This window comes from Brienomyrus brachyistius, chromosome 4 (genome assembly GCF_023856365.1).
Source record: "Brienomyrus brachyistius isolate T26 chromosome 4, BBRACH_0.4, whole genome shotgun sequence".
NCBI classification, from domain to species: Eukaryota; Metazoa; Chordata; class Actinopteri; order Osteoglossiformes; family Mormyridae; genus Brienomyrus; species Brienomyrus brachyistius.
Window position 1 is genome coordinate 2,190,687 of NC_064536.1, and position 22,244 is coordinate 2,212,930.

General features: G+C 45.7%; 2 protein-coding genes across 3 annotated transcripts; one reads left to right on the plus strand and one right to left on the minus strand.

Annotated features, from left to right (window-relative positions):
• Nucleotides 1-1,687: 1,687 nt before the first annotated feature.
• Nucleotides 1,688-2,596, minus strand: rnf182 (ring finger protein 182). Its single transcript, XM_049011762.1, has one exon. It carries the CDS (start codon nucleotides 2,420-2,422, stop codon nucleotides 1,688-1,690), a length of 735 nt encoding a protein of 244 aa, XP_048867719.1. The 5' UTR covers nucleotides 2,423-2,596.
• A 1,294-nt stretch (nucleotides 2,597-3,890) lies between these two features.
• Nucleotides 3,891-22,244, plus strand: retreg1 (reticulophagy regulator 1). 2 transcript variants are annotated; one of them, XM_049011690.1, is made up of 9 exons: nucleotides 3,891-4,217; nucleotides 6,443-6,549; nucleotides 7,145-7,175; nucleotides 16,616-16,739; nucleotides 17,199-17,283; nucleotides 17,383-17,505; nucleotides 17,583-17,647; nucleotides 17,764-17,887; nucleotides 18,583-22,244. In XM_049011690.1, exons 1-9 carry the CDS (start codon nucleotides 3,988-3,990, stop codon nucleotides 18,996-18,998), a joined length of 1,305 nt encoding a protein of 434 aa, XP_048867647.1. In that variant the 5' UTR covers nucleotides 3,891-3,987; the 3' UTR covers nucleotides 18,999-22,244. The 2 variants fall into 2 exon arrangements, with proteins under 2 accessions (XP_048867647.1, XP_048867648.1); XM_049011691.1 differs by lacking the exon at nucleotides 3,891-4,217 and adding an exon at nucleotides 4,429-4,547.

The following is a 22,244-nucleotide window of genomic DNA, read 5'->3' on the forward strand; positions in this document are numbered from 1 at the left end:
TCCCCGCTTCCTGCCTGCCCGTCTGCCCCTGGTCACAACACTTAGTTATTAAAAAGTACAGTGAGATATTTTAATAAGCAAGGTAAAGAAAAAAAACGTTTTTACAACAATCGGACACAGCAGTAGTGATACCAGAAAAATTGCGCAGCGCAAAACATCCCACCAAGTTGGTAAACTCACAGTGATCTCTGCACGCGTCTGTTCAAATCGCAGTTTTGCAATTGTCTCTGGATTAGTAGAATGTCATTCACTCTAGTGAATTCCACTGTGATCGCAATACAGCCGTTATCGTGAAACCACCTGCATCATCACTTTATAAGAATACGTTACACTTACATAATAGTACAAATATAAAAACGTGTATGACATATAAGGCAGTGGGGTGATCATTTTCTTATTTTTAAAGAACAGACAGTTATTCATTCATGAACACCTAATAATGTGAATCAGATCATTCCTGATACTTCTAAGTATCATAAAGTAAAACACTTGTAAAACAAATTACTTTTCTTACTGAGACTTTTGAATGTCCCAATAGCTCAAACAATAGTTTCTCAAGAACCATCTGAAGGGACCATATCCCCCTTTTGAAAGGACCATATTCCCCTTTTAAGGAACTATATCCCCCTTTTAAGGGACCATATCCCCCTTTTAAGGAACTATATCCCCATTTTACGGAACTATATCCCCCTTTTAAGGGATCATATCCCTCTTTTGAAAGGACCATATCCACCTTTTAAGGAACTATATCCCCCTTTTAGGGGACCATATCCCCCTTTTAAGGGACCATATCCCCCTTTTAAGGGACCATATCCTCCTTATAAGGAACTATATCCCCCTTTTAAGGAACTATATCCACCTTTTTAGGAACTATATCCCCCTTTTGAAGGGATCATATCCCCTTTTTAAGGAACTATTTCCCCCTTTTAAGGGATCATATCCCTCTTTTAAGGGACCATATCCCTCTTCTAAGGATCTATATCCCCCTTTTAAGGAACTATATACCCCTTTTGAAGGGACCATATCCCCCCTTTTGAAGGGACCATAGCCCCCTTTTAAGGAACTATATCCCCCTTTTGAAGGGACCATATCCCCCGTTTTGAAGGGACCATAGCCCCGTTTTAAGGAACAATATCCCCACTTTTAAGGGACTATACCAACCCCCCCCCCCCCCTTTTAAGGAACTATATCACTCCTTTTGATGGACCATATCCCACCTTTGAAGGGACCATAACCGCCTTTAGAGGGACCATATCCCTCCTTTGAAGGAACCATATCTCCCCTTTTAAGGGCATAGGTCATGGTACAAACTAGAATCTGACCATGTTCCTTAGTCACTGGGAACACAGCCCAGAAAAGTCATAACACCATATAAACACCATATGGAGCTGATTTCCTCAATGTTCTGATGCATAAATGTCACAGTTATTCTACTGCAGCATTACCAGTTCTCACCATGCAGCAACAAGAAATACAGACGTTATTATTAATTTTAATTAGGCCCATTCTTTAACTCATTTTCTGTCAAATAAATATCCATTCCCTAATAGTCCATGTTTTCAGCATTTATAGACAACAAAACACAGTGAAGCGTCTGACTGTGACTCTACAGCTCTTGGCAAAATCACCCCAGGGACTCGTGGGGAAAAGTTGTTCCAGGTTTGTGAGCAACGTTGTCCTTTGGCTGCTAGGAGGACATGCAGTTCCATAACTCCTGGCAGATGCAGCAGCAGAAAGCGTAGAGCATGATCACCACTAGTGTGGCAGGCACCAGGCTGACCAGGAACATACCCAGGGGAGTCTTCTGCATGATGAGGAGGTAGACACCGAGAGGAAGGGAGCTTAAGTAAACAAAGCCCAGGAGCCACACCAGTGCCTGGGCTAGAAGCTGGCACAGGTTAGTGGTGCAGGTCCACACTGTCCAGCGCTGCACCATGGAATCCAGGCTGGAAGAGCAGTTGACCCATTCTGTAGGAACTGTGGAGTTGCAGTCCAACTGAGACTCCCCCGGATCCTGGGCGGTCTCCATGATGGTGACGAAGCAGTTGGAGGAGGAGGAGGAGGAGAGGAAGGAGTCTGCCAGCGAGCCCAGGCGTTGGGGGCTGAGCAGGAGCTTTGTGGAGCGGCCCATGAGGTTCTTTTGGCTGCACAGCGCCTCCACCAGGCCGCCGTCATCAGGAATGCCGGCCGAGGCATCATGGGGCAGGTTGGTGACATAGCGGCAGAAGGGGCAGACCACCGCGCATGGTGGCCAGTCTCCCAGCTCCAGAAGCTTGGCAAGGCACTTGGCACACAGTCTGTGGTGGCATTTCAAGAGCTTCGGCCGTCGGCAGCCAAGGCTGTAGGGACAGTAGCAGATCTTGCACTCCAGCTCCTCAGAACCATGAGCTTCTTCCACGTCGTCTGTGGTCTGCCCCATCATCTTGTTCTCCACTCAGGCTCATCAGGACCATTGCCTCTGTTTGGTGGGTTGGCATGGGTGTTTGGCTGGGGTCTGTCACAGGGACTTCCTAGGTCTTGGCAGCATGGGCGGAGCCTTTGAGCTCAGGGACAGTCCATGTGGGTGTGTGTGTGTGTGTGTGTGTGTGTGGGGGGGGGGGGGGTGGTAACCATTCATCAGAGTCAGAGAGGGAGAGAATAGAGAAGATAACTGTTAACACAGCAGTGAAGAACAAATGCTTCCAACAAAGCCAGCCCTATCACAGAGTGGTCGGAATATTCTAGCCCTTTCTCTGCTGCCAGTAAAGTTTGCTCCAATTAGCGGGTCCCCGTTAGTTTCTGGTGCACGGACAATGGTGTCAGTTTAGACGGCTAGCCGATGGGTTCGCAGCCGTTGCTGGACTGCGTTCCCAGCCATTAGTCATCATGAGCTTTTACTGATCAGAATGATCATATTGAACAATTCGTGATACGGACATGAATAAATGATAGCAATGAGGGCGGCAGGATGGCTCTCAGGTGCCGTGATATATCAGTGAAAGTCCTTGGTATCTGGCCATACGCACCGTACAGGAATCGGGCTGGCCACGCCCAGTCTGACGCTCTTATTCCCGGAGACGAGGAGCTACAGTGTGTAACTCTGCCACTCCATGCTTATGCTGTTTGTCACCTCGCCTCATGTAATAAAACATGGAAGAAGTAGGAAGTTCTCTTTTAATGTTTTGTTGAATATAATTGCAACACACATTACACTGTTCCACTGCATAAGTATTTGCACAGGTCCAACGTTTTTTCCCCTCAACACCAGCTTCCTGTAAATGAAGTAAAACTTCTTGCGTAAACATCAAATATGAAATATTTTTAAATTGCAGACATATATGTATGCTCCATTAATAATAATAAAAAACATATATTCATTGAATCGTCAACCATGTTGTGTACCTTGTTTTGTAGTTTAATAAGCATGACGTTTTTCTTCCATGTATGCAACAGATTCTGTGTATTAATTACCACGAAATTAAGTACGAAAAATGTTTTAAAACTGGACAAGTTTATATATTTGGTTATTGAGCGGCACCCAGTGGCGCCGGCGGGCACTACACTCTGCAGTGTACCCTAGTTCAGAAAGTTGAGACAAGCGGTTGTTTGAGCTTCTTCTTTCGTTTATCCCTCATCTCAAATTCATTATTTATAAATCGTTACGTGAAGGCTTATATTCCTATCTGAAGAGGACAGTAGTTGACCATTTACAGGAATCAACGATGGCCTTTTACTCATACATCACTTCATTTAATGTAAATCATAAAAACAGATTTTTTTGGAACAATGCACTATAGTATGTAGAATACAAAAGGTGGCTACACCTTGTGGTCACATGTACCTTCCCCTGGCCGTGGTGGCGCAATGACGTCACTGCCCCCCCCCCCCACCCAGCCACGCGCGTCAACCTTGGATGTCTCCGGGTGACGTCAACGCGACAACAACAAAACCGAGAGCAGGCTGCCTTAGTCCAGGGCGGAGGGTGATCCGAGCCACTCTTTCTCCTCTATGGCGATCGCCGGAAGACGCGACGGTGACGATGCTTCGGACGCGGGGGCCGGGGCTGGGGGCGGCGAGGCGCGAGCTGCTGGGGCGATGCCCGCGGGGAAGGGAGACCGCTCTGCGGGTGCTCGGCAGTCCAGAGGCGGGTCCCTGCTCAGCTGCATAGCGGGCGTGATCACCTGGAAGAGACCGCTGTACACTTCATTGCTGTTCATTGCCACCAACGCGATATTCTGGTAAGCCTGTCATGTCGCAGTGAGCTTTTCCCTATTAAAATTCCCCCGATGAACCAGTATCCCGCTGGATCGGGTGCCGCGGCTGCACAGGTGTGCATGGTGCAGGACCCACTGATTTTCCTATCTGTGTTTATTTAACTTATACATTTCTTTGTGGGTTTCCTGATGCATTGTTGATGGAATGTTTAATGCAATTTAAATTGTTTCACTTTCATTTGCTTTGCAATGCGCGGTCGCTGCACGCACCGGTATCAGGGGAACATGACAGCTGGTATTTTTATGTTTTGTTTTGGTTTTTTTAGTGGGAATGCGGTGAAAATGGGTCTTAAGGTATGATCGGCCTGCATGACATGTGACATATATTCTTACTAATTCAGGGAACGATGACAAATGAAATGCTCATCATTCCCCTACTACACCCTTTACACTTCGGGCATATTGACCAAGTCACCGTCTGCTTTCAATACTTACATGGAGGGGGGGGGGGGGGGGGGTAGTTAGTTGCAAATCGCGAATTAAAGTGAGCACAGAATTCATCAATAGTAAGTAAAAAATAAGCGTTAGGCCATTGCGGATGAGGCTGGCAAATTTGGTATTAGGTTTATGCAGTCGAACAAACCAGAATGTATTTAGGTTATGTTTTTTTCTTTCCAGTTTTGTCAACTCTGAACTCATGTTTTGTTCCTTGTAAGTACGCTGTGGCCTGGATTTTCGTGCTGTTATTAATTTGGCAGCGGAGAAGTGATTGTTCTGTGCTCTAAAAACAAAAAAGATAAACAGCTGTGTGTGTGAGGAAATGCAAACCATGTTGTGGGACCAAATCCGACAGGGGTGTTTGTGTGGCTCACTGCTGTTGAAAAGGTTGCTTTGTGAATGTGTGTGTGTGTGTGTGGTGGGGGTAACCCTCCAAATTATTTTCAGCATCTAATTTCCATCCATCCATCTGTTCAGTTTCCCAAATCGATTAACTGAGCTAGGGTAACTCCTGACCTCTAGCATTTTAGCCTCATCTTTCACCATTGACTTGCTATTTCAAGTTGGCTGAGTAAACCAGCAGCAGCCCCGTAATGGGTGGCGGTCTCCTGGTCACTCAGTCATTGGCCAATATGGACCAATCACAGTGATCCTCCTGAGATCAGCTGTACACATGGAGTTCACTCAGGAACTTGCAGATAAGCTCCATCTTTTGCAGGTTTACCAATAAAACTCGGTTTCATCAAGCCAGTAAACAGCTTTCTACAGAATACGGATCTACAGTTGCTTAGACGTAAAATACCTGTTGCTCCCCCGTTGCTTAATATTTATACGTTTTTCAATAAATGTGTATGTGTGCAAAGATAACTGCTGTTGTTTAATACGATTCCTCTGGTGTATAATTACAGTAATACCCACTCATAATGACTTTTTCCTGCTTTAGAGCGTAAAGTGCAAAACATTAATTATTGCCATTTGTTTGGAAGACAAAATATTGAAATAGAATACTGTAGTTTTTTGCTTTTTTTTAACTTTCACATTTTCACATTGTCCATTTTCTCATGACCAGTAGCGGCAGCTTAATGTATGTACACCAAAAAGGAGAGTGAGTATCCATAACATTAGCAGAAGGACGAGCTTATCACCGTTTGTCTCTGTTAGCTTAAAGTTGAAGGGGAAAAGCTAAGAAGGCAGGTATGACTCTGGGTTTGATTTAGCCGTTTAATTTTTTAAAAGGCTATTCGATGACTTGAACTACAGTTTCGCACTTTCTTTTAACGCGGGGGTGGACAATCTTATCCTTGTTTGTGGGTTTTCGCTGCAACTCCCTAATTAGATTACTAATTAGAGGACTGATTGGCTGAAGAGTCCTCACACCTGGGTTTCAACAGCTGACCTAAAGGTTATCCCAAAAACCCGCATGCATAAGAACTTAAGAAAGTTACAAAGGAGAGATGACCGTTTGGGCCCTTGAGCTTGCTTGACATTGTTGATGGATACACTCTGAGATTGGAGACTGGTCACCTCTGTTTAAGAGAGTCTTGTCATGCCATTGTGTCTGTGTCATGGGTAGAAGACCATACTTGGTTTTGGGAAGTCCTCACTGACCTCGGTGGCCCAAACCAGCTCCATCCTCCCTTTGACCTTGAAATTCCAGACAATGACCTTGAGGAATAGAACTGGTCACCGTGCACTTGCGCGCAAGAAGGGTGACATTCGTCTCACGTGACGGCCACGTTGGTTTCCTTCAGGTTGGTGGCTCTCAGTTCCTGGAGGCTGTACTACCTGCTGACCTTGTGTCTGATGGTCCTGGTCACCGTGCAGATGATGAAGGACATGGTCCTTGCCAGAAAAAGAGGTATGCAAAACATCCATACCATTCATTCCAGACATACGAGGTCATCCAGTGAGTATTGTTTACTCTCGCAACGAGGCTCCTTTTAAAGCTCTTTACAATAATGTATATCATGTATATCATGCCTCTCTAATGACTTTGTCACCCACCTGCTGCATCTCTGTTATCTGGGAAACACTTTGGCAGTTCTCCCTCCGCCATTTAACACCATCTGATCCTGACCCCATTGCCCCTTTAAATGGCCACTTCAGGCCAAGCTTGAGCTTATGACTGCAGCAGGTTGAGTAAGTTGGATAGGAGGGAGGAAGCTGGTATGTATCTTTCTCAAATCCAAGGGTTATTCTAGGATTTGAAGAAGGGCCATCATTCATACAGAGGGGGCGGACCTTATTATTAGCCAATGATATGTTTTGAATAGGTGAGTGATGGGGATGCGTACTCCATAGGCCAATCAGCTTCCAGCTGAGGCTACTGCCCCTGTAGCATCGTCTGTGATCCACAGTGTTTAACAAGGCTGTGTGTTGCTTCTAAAATCTTGTGCATTCACTGAGATATATTGCAGCCATGTTAATTTGATGTCTCCCGTTCCTTTGCACAGGGGCCAGCTTATGGCGCAGTATGACTGAAAGGTACGTGATCTTAGCATTTTATTTTGCTAATGCAGTCTTTGTAGGCCATTGCAGTTGGGGGGGGGGTGTGACAGTTCTAAGTCAATGTTCCATTCTGGGTGGAATGTGATGAAAATGGCAACCGGTGCCAGATATCCAAAAAACCGCTCCTGCTAGGTCCTGCTAGTTTAATGCCAGCCTTAGATTCTCAATTCGAGACAAATCTGCACACCCTTATACGTATTTACATGCATGTAACAGTTTTATTACCTTATAAATAGCCTGCAGGATTTGCAAGCTACCCCAACGCTCGTCAGTAGCATCCATGTTGGTGGTTAAAGTGGACGCTGGCAGACCGATCATGCGCAGCAGCTTGGCCCCGTTCCATCTTCGACCTTCTGCATCCATTACCCCCATTCTCCTGCAGGAGATCCTGCGCTTCCTTCTCACGTTCCAGCTGGAATCAAACTCTCATTTCGCAGCATTCCGCTTGACAGGTTCTTAACTCTTAACGTAAAGTTACAGTGGTCTCTCCTCACCAGTGAGGACTTTCAGGCTTCCAATGAGAACTCTTTATTTGTTGAGTCGAGCCAAGTTCATCTTTTTAAGTCGAAGCATAATTGTTCTCTGGCAAAGTGGAATGTTCGGCTAGGCGTTTTTCTGCCACGTAAAGGAAACTACTGAGGGTATTTAGGTATTTACCGCCCACGCCGAAAAGGAAGATCGCGGAGAGGGCCAGGAGCCCACTGGCGGAGGCCCTTACTCAGCATGCATTGGGTTCGCGTCCCCACGAGCCCCTGCTGTGACTGTTGCGTGTTTTACAGGCTGCTGATTCCGCTGCGTAAGCTCCGCTTGTCTCCTCCAATCCTGCTGAAGGATGAGCTCTTCTCCCTATAAACCAAGTGTCATCAAACCAGTTTGAGCTGCCCCTCCTTGACCCCTTCCCAGTCCCTCATCCATCTTTGATATGAACCAGCAGTTCCACACTCTCTTCCTGTGAGTTTTGAGCCCTGTCGTGCTTAATTGCTCTATTGTGTGATTGCTTAAGGGATTATCTGGATTAGAGGCTCGGTCTTGTGTGTCTGAGCTTTTTCGTGTCCTCCCTGCTCTGTCTGTTTGTTACCGACACGTTGACAGAATGGGGCATTTAACACGATCATAAATTCTGTGCGCCAAAGGATGGCCTGCTTTTGTCCTGGCACCCGCATGACTTTATCTCCCTGTTTTAAAAAAGATTCTCAAGAATAAAACCAGTTAGTCTGGAATATGATCGGGTACATAAATTTGGAGGAAAAAAAAAGAAAAGAGATCATTGTTATGTGCCTGAGGAACAAAAATGACATCCGCATGACAATATAAAAATATTGCTATTACGTGATTTATTACATCTTCTTTCATGGTTTAGTCCTATTGTTTTATAGCCCATTGACCTATTGTTAATTTTGGCGATTTACTTAACTGAAGGTCTAGAATTGAATTTTGCGTAAAAAAGTCATTACACTTTTTAAGGTTTTCTTTTATGCATTTTATGTCTAGTAATAAGAGGCATAGGAAGGGGGGGGCATGTATCCCCAATATTTAATTTAGCTTAATTCATCCCCCCAATAAATAGACCTTTGTATTTCAATTTTTAAGTTGTGTCCCATCAGTATGAAATTTAATATGCGATTAATATGTATTAGCATGTGCTTTTATTGGTTAGTTCTTTAAGCTAGGCTAGTAATGCCTAATATAATGAATGCGCACGTGCGCACGCGTAAGAACAGGAGGCGCCCAGCTCGCGCCAAGCGTGGGCTTCAAGAAAGCGAGGGGTGGCGAAAATGACCGATGACGTCGGGGGAGGGTGGGGGGACAGATAAAGGTCACGGAGGGGTTGCAGCGGCAGGCTGCGTCGAGAATCGGGGTGTTAAAGCGAAATGAAAGTAAACACGACCATATTTACAGAGTAAATGTATGTGCACACACACACACACACACACGCACACATATATATACATACACATATCGACTTATTCATACTTGTTATACGTATGAACATAAGTCATCCTGCATCCGAGTGTCACCCCCGCCCCCTTTGTTACTGGTGAGGCGCTCTTCCATCACCTGTCCCTGTCTGTCAGGCTGCTCGTCTTGGGTTCTGTGCTTCGAATTGCCGGCCAAGGAGGCTCTCGGGGCTTCGGCTCCGTGTCTGTGTGTGTGGGGGGGATGGGGGTGCTGACGACCGCACTTTGATTGCCGGGAATAGGCTGTTGTTCCCCGCAGCCGTATAATAAAGCTCCATGGGCGCACCCCCACCCCCACCCCCCCCCCGGGGGGCTGCTGCCGGCTCTGAACGCGTTGCACTGGGATGTGGGGAAAATGCCGAAGGAGACGCGGTGGATCCCATTCCGTGTCGCTTGGATCGCTTTTGGTGACGGGCTACATGATGCCCCTCAGCAGAGAGAAGCAAACATTGCACTTATAAATAATCCCTCTGCGGATATTTCATACGTCTGGGATATGGAGGAGCTGTTTCCTTATCCTGACCTGTAGCCGCTTGTCACTGCTCAAATTGATTGATCGGTCAAATATACGACCAAGCCCCCCCAGCGATCTGCGACCTTGGCTTCGTGTCGTTCATTCAGTGATTCTTTGGTCAATTCTTTGGTCAATGCTTTGATCTCCTTCGATGTGATAAAATTCGCTCCCCCACGATAATTTTCGCTGAGCTAAGTGATAAAATTTGCCTACGTGTTGCTAACGATAACGTTTGTCGAGGGAGGGGTGGTGCCGCTTTTTTTTTGGCATTTTCTTAAGAACGCTGTACTCCGCTTTGTAGGCTATAGCTACATTAGCACAATGCTGTACATTGTCCACTTACGTATTTGATACTCTACATCTTAACGCCTCTGTGGTGTGTTAACTTAAGGTCAGCTCTTGAGCTTTCAGTAATAGTTTTATGTTTTAATACTTATAATTGGGAGTATATGTTTAGCATATTTTTTTAAGGGATACAGAAAGAAAGATTCCAAATATTGTCCTGGTTTATCAGTATCTTCCCACTACTAAAGCTCCATACTGTACATTATAGCTATTAATGCATCTATACATACTATAGTATAATACTGTACTGTTCACACTGTGGTTTCCTACAGTGTACAGCCTCCACTGGCTCCAGCTCACATAGGTTTGCCTGTTTACACAGCTGCGTTTCACAGTATTTGCTCAATCCTTATGAAAGTCAATATCTGTGGGGACGTACATGTAAAACCGGTGGATAAGCGTCTTTGTGTGCGTTTACACTTTTAGACATCGACCAGGTAGAGGTTGAACGAGATCTCATGGTCTGTACAGGCTGTACGGGTGCAGATCCCGCTGTGTGCTGGTGTAACACAGAGAGGCTTAGTGTTCAGTGAATCTGTGTCGGAGTTAAAAAGTTTGATTGTGTGTGTAATATCAGAACTGTAATTAAGAATGTTTTGTGACCAAACTCAATCCCCCTCACCGTTTTTACAAAAGCCCACAAGCTTTTTAAATTTTTTATAACAAGAAGATACGGTCAGTCTTTTCCACCACAATGTCCCAGCAGTAACCAACATGTTGTTCAAAGTAGTTGGGCTTCCCAGCACATACCATTAGAGAAATATTACCTTATCCTGACTGGTCACATCGACACTGATGGGCGGGGCCAGTACTTTGATTGGTTACTGCACACTTCTGTACAGTGTGGTGGTGTTTGCACAGCACAATAACAAATGTACTCCCCCCCCCCAGTGACAACACAGGGTTGCTCAACTCCCTGGATCTCCAGGTTTTCATGCTAAGCCTTGTTTTGCGCCTTCATCCAATAGGAGCTTAGCTTGCCCAATAGCAGCGCAGGGTTGCTTAACCCTCTGGGTTGGTAGTCTTTCATGCTAAACCACGTTTCTTTCCTTTATCCAATGGCAGCTCCGTTTATAGGGCCAGAAAGTTGGCAACCTCTTTCCACAGTGCCACTGTTTACGATATCCCTCTAAACCCAGTGTGTTACAGATAGCTGATAACATAGAGGCGTGGCAGGGGGCTCATTACCAGTGTTCGGGGGCTTTTTGGAGCCCCCGTTTATGCATCTCACGTTCCAACGTCGTCACCATCCCCTGTCACACGCCTCCTAAGAAAGCCGCCTCGCACCAGTCCCAGGCCAAAAGTGAAACCCACACTGTCTTCAGAGGGACACCCCCGCCCCCCCCCCCCGAGCACGTGAAACCCAGAATGCTCCAGCAGGACTTGTCAGAAGCTCCCGGATCCCAAAATAAGCATGCTATACGGTAGCCATTCAGAGAATTGAGGGAGAATACTGGTAACTGCACCAGGGACGGTTTCTCCTCGTGCATCTCAGCTTCTCAGAATCAATAAATGTTGATTTATCAAGAGTGTTGGTGGTTGCTACATTAAAACAGCTTTTATTGCAGTGACTTGAGGAGATTTGTCCCGGCGCATATTTAATAAATCTTCTCACTTCAGATTTGAGTTAATATTTCAATACAAATGAACTGAGATTAGTAAACCTGAGACTGGATGTAGAGAGTTGTACGGGGTGTATTGGTGTAATGTATTGCCTCACATATTCCTGATAATACCTGTTTTTATGTTTTCTGTAAGGAAGGAAATATGCCAGTGAGTATGTGCTGTTTGTTCCACCCACAGATGGCTACTGGCACTCCTCTTGACTGTTGTGAAACACCGTGCCTAATGCTCTCTGTATTTTCATTCTCCTCACGCCTAGCAGTGGATGACATAGCCGTTTACCCGACCCAGGATAGTTTTTGCCCCTCACAGCTGATCCAGGATCAGCACTTTGGCCTGCGGCACCCAGCCTCAGCCAGTCTGAGAATAAACAGCTAACTCTGTTCGCCAAGCCTGCAGAGGCATCCAATCATTAGGCTGCAGACTAACAGGTTGGGGGATGTGTCTAAGATTGGAGCTTGTCATTGGTCAAAAAGAGGACACATGGGTTTACTGTTTTATGACTTATGGGTTATTTAATTTAATAAGGGTAGCAATATGTCTTTTGTGCAACGTGTCAGTTTTGGCATTGACTGAATAAATAATTGCCGCCTCATTTAATTTGTAACAAAAACATTGCATTACTGGCATGTCTAAATACCATGGTATTCCATGACTAGAATAACTGGATAATAATATCTGGAAATTCATTTTTATAAAGTAGAACTGGAAACTAGTGATATGCAGGTATACATTGACACAGATGCCATTATGAAAATCTGGAACAGACAGTCTTGTTTTGTTTCCAGTAGCCAGCTTCTTGTTAAGTGTTGTTTTGTGTGATTGTTTTTGGACATTATGTCACATGGAATATTTGGATGCTTGCAGAGTAGTGTGGGCTCTATTTGAGACTGCTAAATGCCCTGTGAATCATTCATGTTTTTAACGAAAAGAGGTCCCTCGAATGTGATGTGCAGAAAGGGGTCCTATCTGTCATGCCCTGCTCGTCAGCTCCTCCTGTTTGCCACGCCCCTGCTTACCCACGTGTGTTTCCCGGATTGTACCCAGCTGTTTCCGTTTATTTTCAATCAGTCCTGTGTATTTCAGTCCGTGTCTTACCCGAATCCAGTGTCCGTCATTGATGTTACCTGATGTTGTCGATGCCTATGTCCCGTCCTGCCTGTGCCTCAAATAAACCCCCGTTTTCCCGTATCCCGCTTGCCTGCCTGCTCCTTCCGCACGATCGCCGCTCTGCCTGCGATCTCCCGTGACACTATCAGCGTTTGTTTTTATTTTGTCATCGATTAGTTGCTTATGTGTAAATCTAATGGGTCCTGGTTTAATTTGGAGGGTTACTGTGCTCGGTGTGTAGAGTAGAAGGATTCGGACAAGGCGGGATTACTTGTCGGGATGTACAACATGGTGTGCCAAGAAATTAGAGAATGATTCGCTACAATGAAGACAATGTCATGACTTTTGATTTTTGGGATCCCGTGTCAACCATGACTGCAAAGCAGTTCTTTTCTTTTGGCGACGATGAAAATCTTTTAATTTTTGTAGAGGTTCCTATGGTCACGCTCCCTCTTCTCACCCCTCTTGTTGTCCCCCCTCCCCTGAGAGGTACTACAGCTGACCAGGGGGGTGTCTGTTAGTCTCAGCCCCTCATGATGGGTCGCTGTTTCTGGAATGCGGTGTGACCCATTTATTTATAGACGACAGCAGTTGAAATAGCCGGGCCAGGTCCCCATTGAAGATAAACAGAAGCTGGTTTCTCTCAGGGTCGCCTAGAATCCAGCCCCGCAGGAAACCAGGACTTAAGTTTTGGCCCAAACCAGAGAGTCTTTGGTCTTCAGAACTTCCTCACCGTCTCTGCCCAGATCAGACGCAAAGTGTTGGTCGTCTTCAAAGGGTACTTGTCAGTGCCAAAAAAGCCCTTGAGATGTCCTCAGAAGACAATGGATCGGGGTTTAGGTAACCGTGTATCTGTTTGTCTGTGATTTTGCATGGGAATCATGTATTCATCCAGAAAGGGATGCTTGTATATGCTGAATCTGATGGCTGGATCTGGCGAAGCACAGCTTCTACGTGCTTCTCTTTGCCATTTTGTGTTTGTGTCGCTTTTTGTGTATTTTTTGAGAAGTATGATGAAGTCTGACCTGTTTTTTATTTTGTCTGACTTGAAGCAATCACAGGATCCGCTGGGATATCTGTGGGTGCTACAGAGATGCTGTGGTGATAGGCATTTCATATGGAAGCCCCTTATCTCAATGTAATCAGTCCCTAAGACATGCCCACCTCTATCTCCATTCTTCATTGTTGTGTAGTGCACTTGCATACCGTCAGCTGTCTCAGTAATGCCTATGATGCATACTTGGCCTAGTCTGCCGGCTCGGCTTGCTGACTCGAGGACCCCAAAGAAGGCGTCTTCAAAATTGCAATGAGGTAGCACTAAGGACTCAACGGCCGGTTCCGCTAGCCACGTAACCGATGTGTTGTCGCCTTTGGATGCTAGATGCATGTCTCCTGTTTACTCTTACAGCCGTGTTCCGCCTAAGGGGATGCCGGCAGGGCCATGAGCATTCCAGTTTCAAGGTTTATATGAACAGTCTGTTTGGTTTCGTGTCGGGAAACACACATACTTCAGGATGCCTGCCGTCAACAGTCTATTTCTAACCCATTGGCCAGCTATCTGTATTGGGAATCAGATGTATCTCTGGCTGTTAGATTAGTGGTTTATTGTGATGGCCAGAGTGAAGCGGACTGGCTATTTAAGGTTGGGTGATTCCGGAAATTGGGTTTGTAGACGGTATGTCGGGCATAGCGAACGTCTAGTTTGGTCTCCTTGACTGTCTGGATAAATGTTGCCATGAAAATAGATGTTAAACATACTGTCATGTGGTTGGATGTATTTTTTAAATGATGAAGTTGGTTAAGCAGGTTGGGGGGGGGGTGCAGGGGGCTAATTCCCGTGACGGAGCAGCTGTTTGTCAGACGGCTGTTGAGGGGGCATGGAAAACGAAAGGGTATCACTCGTGAAAAGTCCTGTTAATAGCTCTCAGGGGTCTGACAACGGGACATTGCTAGAAGACGTTCCGAGGTTTGCGGCCTCGAAGGCCAGCGTGAGTTTCTGAAGAGCGGATAATTGCAGCGTGGTGAGGTCCGGGAACCTGGAGCCGTCACTCAAACTCCAGAAACCTTTCGGATTGTCGTTCTTATCTTTAAAGAAAGCCTCCCACTCCCTCTCACGTCCTTCCTGTGTGTTAAGGTATGAAACAGTTATCGGCATTGCCGTGGTCACGCCTGGCATTTTGTTTCCAGCACTCCATTTAGTTTGACCCGTACGGTGGGCATAGCAAGCGTGGCATACGCGTGACCCGCCTAGTGACACTCACATTTGCAGAGGATCTGAGTGTCTTAAATGGATGGAACAATCACGCCATCCCCGTTCTAAAAGCAAATTCTGGCCAAATCTGTCATCAACCAGTCTCACCTCGCTGTGGGAGAACTTTAGTGGCTTTAGTCCCACACAATGGGAGGACATTCACCCCTTTCACCTTTACTTGATTACCAGATATCCTGGACTGGGTTCTGTTACCCCCCCTGGTCAGCAGAACGTTCTCCTGGCCCTCATTGCCCAAGCCATAGCCCGTCGTAGCCTTTGGGTCTTGTTCATCTTCCACTTGTTGTTTCATTTTAGTTTCTCAGTGCCCTTACGTTGAACCTCTGCTCCCATAACCAAACAAACTCCCTGTTCCTTCATGCCGTTCTTGTGCCATTTTCTCTGTCCCGATGCCATCAGAGTGGCTTTGCGCAAGCTGTCGCGTCAGCCTTCCACGCTGTCCTGCTGTAAGATACAATGTGTACCCTTCATTCAATGGCTTTAGTTTTAGTATGGTTGGCTGGCATGAGTGTACTTTGTAATTACTGACCATAGTGAGCTTATAATTTAATCATGAGACAGGAGTTTTTTTTTGTCTTACTATCCAAACAGCAAAGGCTGATGGGAATGACGACAGCACCTGGCAAAGATCTCGCTGCTTTCAGTTTTGTGTTTTTAATTTAGCCGTCAAACAATGATGGGGATAGTCACCTTCATTCCAGGCCGTCAATAATGCTGAAAGAGCGCAGTGTGGTGCCACCCAGTCCCGCCCAAGAAATCGCCATGGGGCAAAATGGCGGGAATTGTCTTGTGTTTGGCTGCAACCAGATCTCTCAAGAGAAGGAGTGCATTTTCATGCCGCTAGTGACTGGTGACAGCTGCTGCAGTCTTCGCTCTCTACCCATGTTAAATTTAGCCTTTGTTATTCTTCCATTGATGACACAGATGAAAGCGGGGCCTTGTATATATTTAGCCCCGTCGAAATTTTTGTCCTCTGCGTAACCAGAATGGCAATAGTTACAGCACTAGAAGGCAGTCGGACTGAGTGATCTCAGCAAGGCCAACCGCGATTAATCTGAGTAGCTGTGGGTTGTGGCCCAACACCACGGTATCACATCACCTGGCAAATCAGTCATCTCTTGCTTTGTTGTTGTTCTGTTGGCGTATTGCACATCCATCCCAGCAGCCAGCAAGGCTGCAAAAATCTCACATGAAGTCTGTGAGCATGGGGAGCATGTGCTGCCCCCCCGTTTGGCACTAGCGGGAACAACACAAACGATTTGGACCCCTAGTGCCAACTTTATGGCTGCAGGCATGGATCCTATTGTCTAGAGGCTGGTTCTTAAAAAAGAAGCAGTGGCTTATGGGTATTCTAACTGATTTACCTCATGTCTTTGGCTTCTGGTCCCCTTGTTGAGCACATAAAGTTTTAAAAATGAATTTTTGTGTCACTTGCAGCTTTGTCTGGACGGTGATGCGGAAAACACCGGTAGAGGGGCACCTTGCCATCACTGTGTACGGGATTTTAGGACAGCCTGTCTGTTTAGCTCTGTCTGTTGCTCCGGCTTTTTCAAAGCAAGTGTGATACTCACTTAGCTCTCTTTCTCTCAACGTCCAGCTGGGAGGTCATTGATTCAGACCCAGAGACCAGGGCAGGGGTCAGCCAGCTCACCGACTCTTGGATGAGCTTCAAGCTGTACCTGCAGGAGCTGTCCTCCTTCAAGCAGCAGAATCCTGGAAAGGTGAGGCTCAGACAACATGCGGGAAACCGAGTGGTACACGGGTGACTTCCTTCCAGCCATCGAAGGGTGATAAGCGGCTTCTGAGGAATCTTTTTGGGCGTTTTCGTGACTTAACCAGTCCAACCTGATTGCTATAACACAACAAAAGAGGCTGTAGCATGTCCTGAGGGCTTTCAGTTTTCATAGATGATGGTTTATAAACATGGCAAATGGTCAGCTCTGCATGTCATAATCTCTGTTGCATGAGCACAAACCAATTGCAGAGTAGGTCCAGTGATTTTATTAGGAAGAGTGAACTTTAAGGTTGGTGCTTGGTTGTTTTATCTTGGAATGCCAAAGTGAGTACATTTTGTTTGCCAGAGATGCTGGTTTAGGGCCCGGAGAATAGTGGGTAATGTTCTGCTGCTTGTGGTGCTTGTCCTCAGAGGTCCCTGCAACCTGAACCATTCTTTCTTTCAGTTTTGCCTGCTCGTCTGCAGTCTGTGCACGTTCTTGGCGATACTCGGCCGGTATATTCCTGGGGTCATCATTTTGTATGTCGGAGGTAAGTGACGTGTGCCATGTCACAGGGAGGGGGGCGGGAATGATGTTAAATAGGCGTCAACCCCCCCCCCCCCCCCCCGGTCTGTGGTTTCTCTCCCAGTGTCGGGCATCTTCTTGTGGCCCCTCCTCTCATCGCACGAATTTGGGCTGTGGGTGGAGCCAGTTCTGCAGAAACTGGACTTCGGGGTGGCCGACTTCCTGCAGAGGATCAAGGAAAATCACGGTAAGGATACTTCTTCATCCAACCCTCCCCCCCCACCTCTGTTCCTACTCTGACTGCGGGTCTTTTGGGAATATCAGAGAGGCGGATGCTGCAGAGACGGGATGAAATCAGCGAGGCTGATGAGTCAGCACTCTTTCCCAAGGTGCCTTCCCGTCTTCTTTATTAACACTACCTTTTAAAATAAACATGTCATTCCCCGTTCCAGAGTTGCATGCGTGATTTAGTTTTCGATCCCCCCCCTTCCCCGATTCTCCCCAGCTGGATTCAACCGTTTGCAAGGAGATGTCAGTCTCAGACACAGAAGCTTCCGAGGTGACGTGGACGGATAACGGCACCTTCAACCTCTCAGAGGGACACACCCCTCAGACGGAAAACTCAGAAGGTCATTCCTAATGCATTTTTATGTGTATTTTTGGCTGTGTTAGTATCTATCATATCAGCTGCGTGATGTTTCATTGTACTATATGCAGAAGCGTCACAAGCCTGGGGCATTGAAGTCCCCCGATTTGCTATGCCCACCGTCCTGGTCAAATGGGCTGCTGGGAAAAAAAAACAGTCCTACGCCCATGAAGCCTTTTTCAGGAACCCTATAACCCTCATTTTCACTGTTCATAATGTTATTTTGGGGATCTACTACAATAGATTTACACTTGTTTTACTTCATACTGCACATCTCTATTCACCCTCTGTCTGAAACGCTCTGTTAGAGCTTTAAGCACGACCCCCAATGAGTCCAGTGTGCTCTGATTGGCCAGCTCACCCGATTGGCCAGCTCACCCGATTGGCCAGCTCACCCTACACGTTCCACCCCTGTCTTGCAGTCTGCAGTCAGATCCTTCTAAGTAGGCAGCCAATAAGTGTTGTGTTTAATGTGTACTTTGGCCCACAAGACTTTGCTGACCCTTTACATGGACATACATCTATATAACACGCTAAACGAAATGGGTAACCCGGAGAAGCATAATAAGATTCAAGCAGTGGCCAACTATATGCTTTCAGTATAATTTAAATATAATATATACCCTAGTTTAATAGAAGTGCAAAGACTTTTTGTTCTGTGTCTCCAACGGGCTGTAGACTTGGACAGACGCAGTGATGTCGACGAGGTCTTCATGGGTGGAATCCCAGAGTTCCCGTCACTGGACAACGGCGCGGGGACCAACGGCGACGAAGAGGAGCTCAGCATCGGCCTTCCAAACCCGTTGGGCGAACCGTCTCAGGCGGCGCTGGAGCTGGTGAACCGCATGGCGGGAGACGTGATCGCTGCCACCATCTCCGCGGCCATCCAGGAGCGGCTGGAGGCGGTGGCGGTGGCGCCGGCGGCCCGGCCCAGGCCCCCGCTGGACTCGGTAGAAGACTCGGACAGCGAGGCCGAGGACTTCGAGCTGCTGGACCAGTCGGAGCTGGAGCAGCTAAACAACGAGTTGGAGACTGCAGAGACTCCGGGCACCCCCAACAAGTCCTTTTTGTCGTCCCTTCTAAGGCGCCAGTGAGCGTAGGGCCTGGTGGAGAAAGCCTGGTGGTAGGGTGGTGGTGGGGTCCTACAAGCCCCCCACGGGCAGGAGAGGATGGCCCTCTTTCATATCTACCTTGTAGAGCTAAACGATGCTGACTCTTGCCCGCAGGGAGTAATCTTTTGGACAGATGGGACAGCTTTGGTCTGTACGTGATTGTAGCTGGGAGTGTTTCTGGAGGAGATCATGACTTTGTCACCTGCTATTATCAACCTGTCATGTTACATCTGTCTGTTTCTGCCTTGGTAGCATTAAGTGGACAGCTGTGACCTAAGGGCTGCGTGTAAGTGTGTGTGTGTGCGCCTTAATGTCCCAGCAACCCTTAGGATGAAACCCTTGGCATTGGTGGTGGATTTTTGAGATGCATACATGTGCGTACACACACACACACACACACACACACACACACACACACACACACACACTCCTGGATGCCACCTACAAAGACAGCACCCAACCCTAACGAAACGACAATCAGTTGCTCGTCACTCGGACAACCACCCCCATCCCCCAGTTCAGCATCAGGACCGAATCATCTGTTCTCACCGATCTTGGTAACAGACAGTTGAATCTCGAGTAGGTTTGGTACCAACAAATCACCAAATTATCTTCCGCGGTCCCTTTTTTTACGAGTTAATTAGGAGAACCTGCTCTTACGGCTGAGCTTTCTGTAGCTAATCTGAGCCAGGGGTTTTCCGTAGCCAGCTGGTATCATGAAGACGATGACAAAACCACCTGAGTATCTCAGTTTTTACGTCGACATCCCTCTGTTGCATCCCAAAACCCTACCTGCACCTTATTAATCTATGAAAGTGATGCACTGCATAAGACCCATACCACCTCTTGTCTTTTAGAAAATGTTATCTATATGGAGTCCCATTTTCGAGTGTACAGACCTCAACTGACTGCTTAGTTATTATTGAGTGTATTATATCCTACGTAGAATTTGACGGAAATGCTCCTTGCTGTGGTATTTCGTAGAATTGTTCTGTGGATAAAGTAATATTTGAACTTGTAGCGCTGGTAATAATGTAACATTGTATGCTTTTCTCTGCCTTTGATTCACATCACATGAGTATTAGGGCAAGGGACCTCTGCAGGTTAATGAGACAGTCTGTACCCAAAGACTCGCAGAGAGGTGGAGACACATGCGATTGGACACGGTGATCCTTTGCAACCATTGGTCCATGTTAACAGCCAGCTGGGCCACTTAAACGGTATGATTAAAATACACAGGGGATCCTATCGTTACTCCTCCAGAAATGTCATACTAACTAAATGTTGCTCCCATAAAATATCTAGCTACGTAATTGGGAAAAATTTTGCAATGTATTTTAGGTAAAGTCATATACATATATGTATACACACAGACATACATACATACATATATAAATATATACATATACACACACATATATATAGTTATATTCATACAAACACACACACACACATATATATATATATATATTTATATGTATATACACGCATACACACACATATATAGGTTAAGCAGTTTTGCATAAATAATTTTGAAAACATAACACTGCAAATACTACAGCATTCGTGAATCCTATTAATCCGTTTTTAATCATAATTAAGATAAAGGATTTATTAACCAGAATCAAATGAGCGTTTATATCAATTTTCACAAATGGTGTTTTGAATGACATTTAATTTGAATGAAAGGGTCCTTTTTACTTGTGTCACTCTACCCATTACAGAAATTCTCTACAAATAAAAATTTGGATTAACTCAATGGAAAAATGTGTTCAGTTTAAGGTGGTTTAAATTGTGCCGTTCGATTAATCTGTTAATTCAGAGATGGTGCACAGCTGGGACTGATCTGAAAGACGGCCTGGACGATGGGTTTGGACGTTAAAAGTATATCACCTAAATGCAAGTCAGCCTGACTTCTGTCTTCCCTCTGAATTCAGCAGCTCTGCAAGGTTCTTCATGTACTTTTATTAAACATCAATTTCTGTAAAATATCCGGCTTTAAGGCAACCTGCTCATTTTACAGGTTCAAGTTGCTCACATAACTGAGCAGGTCACCTTTTAACATTCTAGGTGACAACGTATATTCCTGGCCTAAACGCCAGTTCTCTTCCTGCTTTTGTACAGCATTCAGATAAAAACCTCATGTGGTCCCAGTCTCTGACACACACTAAGACTGCACATTTTTCTGTTAAAAGGAAATGACCTCACAGTCTCTGAAGTTTTGCCTTCCTTTTGGAGGGATCAATTCCTTTTCTCTTCGAAAGGGTCGAACTTTCACTTCTCTCACATTTCCTTCCAGGTCCTGCAGGAAATTTGCTGCAATAAATTAACCGGTAAACATCTCACTGCTGGGATGTGAGCAAATCAGGAAGTGTATCTGGGAATGAACTGGGCGGGAGAGGTGTGGACAGTCTCAGTTCGCCTGTGGGTGGACTTATCTGTAGCTCTGGAAAAAGTTCGTGTTTGGGTACAGCATGGGTTAGCCGCTGAAGGGACAGTATTGGAATGGCGGTTGAAAGGATTAAGGTAAACCGACATAGGAGAATAGTCATCAAACATTGGTGTCATTGATGTAACGTAATCTGATAGTGGAGTGTCATGGGACAGAACTACAAAAAAGCGTTTTATTTACAATTTCATTATAATTAACGGCAGGTCACTAATCCTTTGTTATTTTCAGGCTGGTTTTAGTGTCTTTTGCAGACTTTTCTTAAGGAGGGAATCTCACAGCATTTTCTTGTTTGTGTTTCAGTGGCGATTGTGCAGAAGTGTCGAATAAAGAGTACTTAAAAAAATATATATATATGTATATCATGCACCTCTCCCCATACTCAAGTCCAGCAAAACATTGAAGTGGACGTGTTTGGTCTCCTCTTTGTTTTACTTAGTGAAAGTTCTGCCTTATATGACACTTCTTTTACATCCAATAAACTTGTTTTTAGAGACACTGTTTTGAAATATATTATGAAATGATTTGTTTATGTTATTTATTCGTTATGTTTTCTACGTTGCCATATGTCATCCTCACGTGTCATGGTTTGCCACATGTACAGCACCTCTTGTCATTTTAAATATGACAGTGTGTACAGTTCAGACGGGGCATCTTCCATGCCAGTGAAAGTTAGTTTCTTTTTCTTCCCGAGTCTTGAAATGTGCAAAAAAAAAAAAAAATGAGCTGTGTGTAAGTTACTTGAAGGAAACTATTAAATAATCAGTACCTGTGACGTA

Excerpts from the sequence above, each read along its gene's own strand:
- rnf182 (XM_049011762.1), bottom strand. The coding sequence starts at position 2,422 with ATGATGGGGCAGACCACAGACGACGTGGAAGAAGCTCATGGTTCTGAG.
- retreg1 (XM_049011690.1), top strand. The coding sequence starts at position 3,988 with ATGGCGATCGCCGGAAGACGCGACGGTGACGATGCTTCGGACGCGGGG. Across the intron at positions 7,176-16,615 it reads TGGCGCAGTATGACTGAAAG|CTGGGAGGTCATTGATTCAG; the intron begins GTACGTGATCTT and ends CTCAACGTCCAG. Across the intron at positions 17,648-17,763 it reads AGTCAGCACTCTTTCCCAAG|CTGGATTCAACCGTTTGCAA; the intron begins GTGCCTTCCCGT and ends GATTCTCCCCAG.